At 45.4% G+C, this 5,000-nt stretch overlaps 1 protein-coding gene across 1 annotated transcript in view; it reads left to right on the forward strand.

The window, feature by feature from the left end:
- The window catches only part of LOC308374408 (ryanodine receptor 3), a gene marked incomplete at both ends in the record, with an annotated part of 180,276 nt that overhangs the window by 98,561 nt on the left and 76,715 nt on the right, over positions 1-5,000 (forward strand). Inside the window, 5 exons of the mRNA XM_080850185.1 lie at positions 1-281; positions 631-822; positions 853-999; positions 1,671-1,871; positions 3,423-3,525. The exon at positions 1-281 is cut by the window's left edge and continues 212 nt beyond it. Coding sequence (XP_080706311.1) covers positions 1-281; positions 631-822; positions 853-999; positions 1,671-1,871; positions 3,423-3,525 — 924 coding nt within the window. The remainder of the gene's footprint in view (positions 282-630; positions 823-852; positions 1,000-1,670; positions 1,872-3,422; positions 3,526-5,000) is intronic.

Here is a 5,000-nt window from a genome sequence, read left to right on the forward strand (position 1 = left end):
GCATCCACCTGGAGACGGCCAAGGAGGCCCGCCTCATGATGAACAACGAGTTCATCATCCCCGTCACCGCGGAAACGCGCAGCATCCGCCTCTTCTCCGACGCCTCCAAGAAGCACCAGCCGCCCGGCGTGGGCCTGAGCACGTCGCTGAAGCCGCGGCTGCACTTTGGGCCGCCGTGCTTCATCAGCAGCACCAAGCGGGAGCAGCACCTCTACAGCCCGCAGATCCCGCTGGACGTGCTCAAGGAGAAGGCCATCTCCATGCTAACCGAGGCTGTGCAGGTGGGAGGGACAGACAGACACAATACTGGCTCAACATTGTCAGGCACATAAGCACATACAATGACTAGTAGGCCCCGCATCAGCATAAAATGGCCTACATGTACAGTACCTGTATGTTACCTAATTACAATATGAACAAACCACATAACATTGTTATAGCATTAAGATGTGGTGAATTTTGTGTTGGTGGTAAAGTGGTTAGCGTAACCACCTTCTAAGAGGTTGACCTGGGTCTAATCCCTGACAGCTGCAGGGTGTCTTTATATGACGATTTGGACAAAATTGCCTACACCTTCAACCTTCAAATATCATTTACTTAAAGATAAACTGAAAATTCCATCTGACATAGGGTGGAGGTGACCACATCCGTGACCCGGTGGGCGGCAGCGTGGAGTACCAGTTTGTGCCCATCCTCAAGCTCATCAGTACGCTGCTCACCATGGGCGTCCTGGCCAGCCTGGACGTCCACAAGATCCTGCTGCTCATCGAGCCCAATGTGTTTGGAGAGCAGAGAGAGGAGGCTGTTGGAGGAGGAGGAGGTGGAGGAGGAGGAGGAGGAGGAGGAGGGGGAGGAGGAGGAGGAGACGCAGTCGGGAAGGAGGGAATGAGTAGCACGGAGGAGAAGGCGGTGGAGGCCGGGGAGGCGGAAGCCAAAGACGCCAAGCAGCCCAGGAAGGGCCTGCTGGAGAAGAGGCTCCCTGAGTCTGTCAAGCGGCAGGTGGGAATGCCTCCTTCATACGCATGTGTGGACACAGTCATGGTCAGACATGTGGGGGGGGGGCTAATGTTTGTGTTCCTCTAACACCACTGCCATTGGAGGGATTAAAGAGAACATGGCCTTACACTATATCACTGTCAAGGATCCTACTCTCAGGGAGTGCGAGTGGTGACTTGTAGATTGCTCCTGATAGCTCCTGAACTACAGTATATGCTTACAATAATACGTTTAGTAGTACCATGATACTCTCACAACGACTTGATAATCACAGTTTAACTGATGCATATAGTATATCAAATTACATTAAGTCCAATCAGTTTTATGTTCACTGGCCCTTGTTGTCTATGAGTCCAGCATGCAGTTGATGGAAGCTGATATTACCGGGCAGAGTTCACTCTATTCACATTTCAATACTATTGTGTTGATTTGCATTTAGAACAGCCCAATTTTATCAGCAAAATCGTTCAACACATGCTCAAGTATGTGTGTGTATGTGTGTTTATATGTGTGTGTGTGTGTGTGTGTGTGTGTGTGTGTGTGTGTGTGTGTGTGTGTGTGTGTGTGTGTGTGTGTGTGTGTGTGTGTGTGTGTGTCTGTGTGTGTCCGTGTGTCCGTGTGTCTGTGTGTTTGTGCATGCATGTATTGTTGACATTGTCCTCCCTGTCTATCAGATGTGTGAGCTCCTTCACTACTTCTGCGACTGTGAGCTAAAGCATCGCATCGAGGCCATCGCGTCGTTCTCAGACAGCTTCGTCTCCAAACTTCAGTTCAACCAGAAGTTTCGCTACAACGAGCTCATGCTGGCGCTCAACATGTCCGCCGCCATCACCGCCAGGAAGACCAAGGAGTTCCGCTCCCCACCTCAGGAGCAGGTGAGCGGCAGTCCATCCGATACAACTTTTTGTCAGATGATCAAACTCTTTTACTTTACAGTTTTCCCAATAGCGATTGCAATGCCTTACTTAAGGAACCAAGTGATGCCCAGCATTGCGTTACCTGGGCATGGTATGCAGTGATACACAGCACTGATCCAATACTAATACACTTTTTTCTTGATAACATAGATGTCTTTTTTATCAACAAAGAATTATTTTAGGCTTGTAGAAATCACACTGTTGTTGAAGATATAAAGTTTCAATTTAACAGTTTTATGTTGACAGTGACCAAGTGACTGAGCCCAGATCAGGTGCAGATGGCCCTCGGTCAGATGCAGCATGTCTTGGTTTCACTAATCATTGAAAGCCCACACCGTGAGAGCTCTGGCAACCCAAACAGACTTGACTGAATGGATCTGTGCGAATGGGTTTCTGTAGATTAAAGACTATCCCTCTGCAGTCATACATTTTGTCCTAAGAGGCTTCCCATAGTGCAGCCTTGGTTTAGATGACCTGCCGCATCCCTCCATTGTTGAATTCAGATTGTGTTTGAAGTGGCCGTTTAAATACATCTAGTGAGATACCGACTGAGTGTCCCATACATACAGTAAGTCTAATAAGTCACATAACTCAAAAGAGCTCTTAGACCAATATCATTATCTCTATTCCTTAATGCTTGTCAGATCACTTGCCATTCTTAGATTCCGATTTTGTGTCAGAGAGCATTTATGCTACATGCCAGGTCGTGACATCAGGTTGCAGGGTTGCTGACTTTACACTGCGACCTTTAAAACTGGATGTTCCCTGATGACTTTTAAAATGGGATGTTCCCTGGCGCCCTTTAAAACCGTGTATATTCTGATGAGTTTTAAGACAGTATATGTTCTGATGACTTTTAAAACAGTATATGTTCCGATGACTTTTAAAACTCTATTTTCTGATGACTTTTAAAACGGGCCGTTCCCTGTCTCCTGTGTGGCCGCGGTGGCTCTGAGTCTCCTTCAGCCGTCTGCCGTGTCTTTGACTGGGTGACCCTGAAACTCCAGGCCACCAGGCCTCTTTCCCATCGCCCAGCCAAAAACCCTGCTCCCTTCACCTCTCTCCTCCCTCATCTCCCCTTCTCTCCTTCAGCACATGGCCGTGGCCATATATCCAGCTCAGCACTTTATGCCCCAGTGTCTGTTTAATGGAGGCTGTATCGGGCTGGCTAAAATCAGCTCCTCCAGGGCCATGTCCATGAAAACTGGCTTTGAATCAGAGCAGTATATTCATTTTGAGGAAGCGTCGTCTGAATGGTTTATGGGGGTGTCAGAATAGTTCATGTGAGGATAGGTTTCTCCGCAATGAACTTATTCACTTCAGATGTCTTTGAGGAAGACTTAGTATGCAGTCCCCACCATCTTTAAATCTAAGAATAGCTTATGTCACAAAAGTCTGAAGAAACTTGTTGAAGGAGACATGCAATGACTTAATAGCATATTATGTTCAGTTTACCCAAATAAAGTTTCAGCTCAGCATATGTGATGTTATTCTTTCTGATGTTTTTAGATCAACATGCTTCTGCACTTCAGTATGGGGGAGGACTGTCCATGTCCAGAGGAGATCCAGGAGGAGCTCTACAACTTCCACAATGAGCTTCGTCTCCACTGTGGTAAGTGAACACGGCTCAACCCACAGAAACATTCACTGTTATTCCTTAAATAAACTTGTAAATGTTATAATGAATAATTATCACCTCTGTAGTGACTGTCACCTTTAATTCTGGCAAGAACAATGAGTTATGATTGGATATGTAATGTGTGCTCAATTGATCATGTAATGTGGTAATTGATCATGTCAGCGAATACAGTTTAGAGGTTTGATATAGAAACAACATCCTTCAGGCTAAAGTTCAGTGGAGACAGATTGTACTGTTGTAACATATAATATACATTAATTACATTTAGAAAATGCAAATAGCTTCCTTTATGATAATGCACGCATGCTGTGGAGGAGACAGAAGTTGTGTGAAATATAAAATGCACAGGGAAGAACTGAGGAGAGAGAGGGATGGGGAGGCAGTGAAAGAGAGAGAGAGAGAGAGAGAAAGAGGAAGAGAGAGAGAGAGAGAGAGAGCTGATGGTGCTGTTGTCTCCTAGTGCGTAGAGGCTACAGCAACATCTGGACCTGCTAGAGAATCACTGTTAGCACTGGGCCCTGACAGTAAATCTAACAAAGACAAACATCATGATATTCCAAACGGAGCCCAGGTGTCAGGAACACAGATGCCATTTCAAACTAGGCAGCACCACTCTAGAACAGATGATGCAGTACACCTACCTTGGCTTGATTCTGACTGCGTCAGGGAGTTTCAGCATGGCAGTGAATGCACTACAGTAAAAAGCTTGCAGAGCTTTATATGCAATTTTGGAATATAGAGTTAAGATTTGGTGCGGAACATTTGATTGTGTAATCCAGCCAATTGTGATGTATGGCAGTGAGGTATGGGTCTATTCAGTGAGCTTAGCTAAACACAATTAGGCAGATTTTCATCAGCAACGCAGCACCAACTCGAGATCTGAACCCTAAGCTTTCTGATAGTAATATTTTTTTCTCAGACAAGTACTACTTTTAAAATAAACAGCAATAAGATTATCGAAGATGAAGAGAAAAGTATTTGGAACATTGGTAAAATAAGACAACAACTCACAGCCAATTTGAATGTTATCCTGCCATTAAATCAAAAAATGAACTCTGTCTTTTCTGTCAGAGATACAAAGCAGATTCAGATCCTGACCAAGTACAGACTCACTGACCACAGTTCAGCCAAGGCAGACTTAGAAAATCATGGTTCCCGAGGGGCCAAGAGAGAATATGTGGTCACTCTATATGTGATGTTTAGACTGGGGTGTACCTTCTCCTTCAGAAGTGTACAAATACTTGGGAACATTTAATAAAATAAATACAATATTTGGACAGGTTTGCCAGCCTTCTTCCAGGGTTACAGAATTAAGGGAAACTGGAGGTACTGCCTGCCTTACTTGGACAGGGACAGACAGCAGCTCTTGCTGCTAAATATATCACTGAGTGCCATCAAGCCAGAAACAGTGTTTAGACACCACCATTGCACAGGCACATGTGCATCCA

This window comes from Sprattus sprattus (assembly GCF_963457725.1).
Source record: "Sprattus sprattus genome assembly, chromosome: 13".
NCBI classification, from domain to species: domain Eukaryota; kingdom Metazoa; phylum Chordata; class Actinopteri; order Clupeiformes; family Clupeidae; genus Sprattus; species Sprattus sprattus.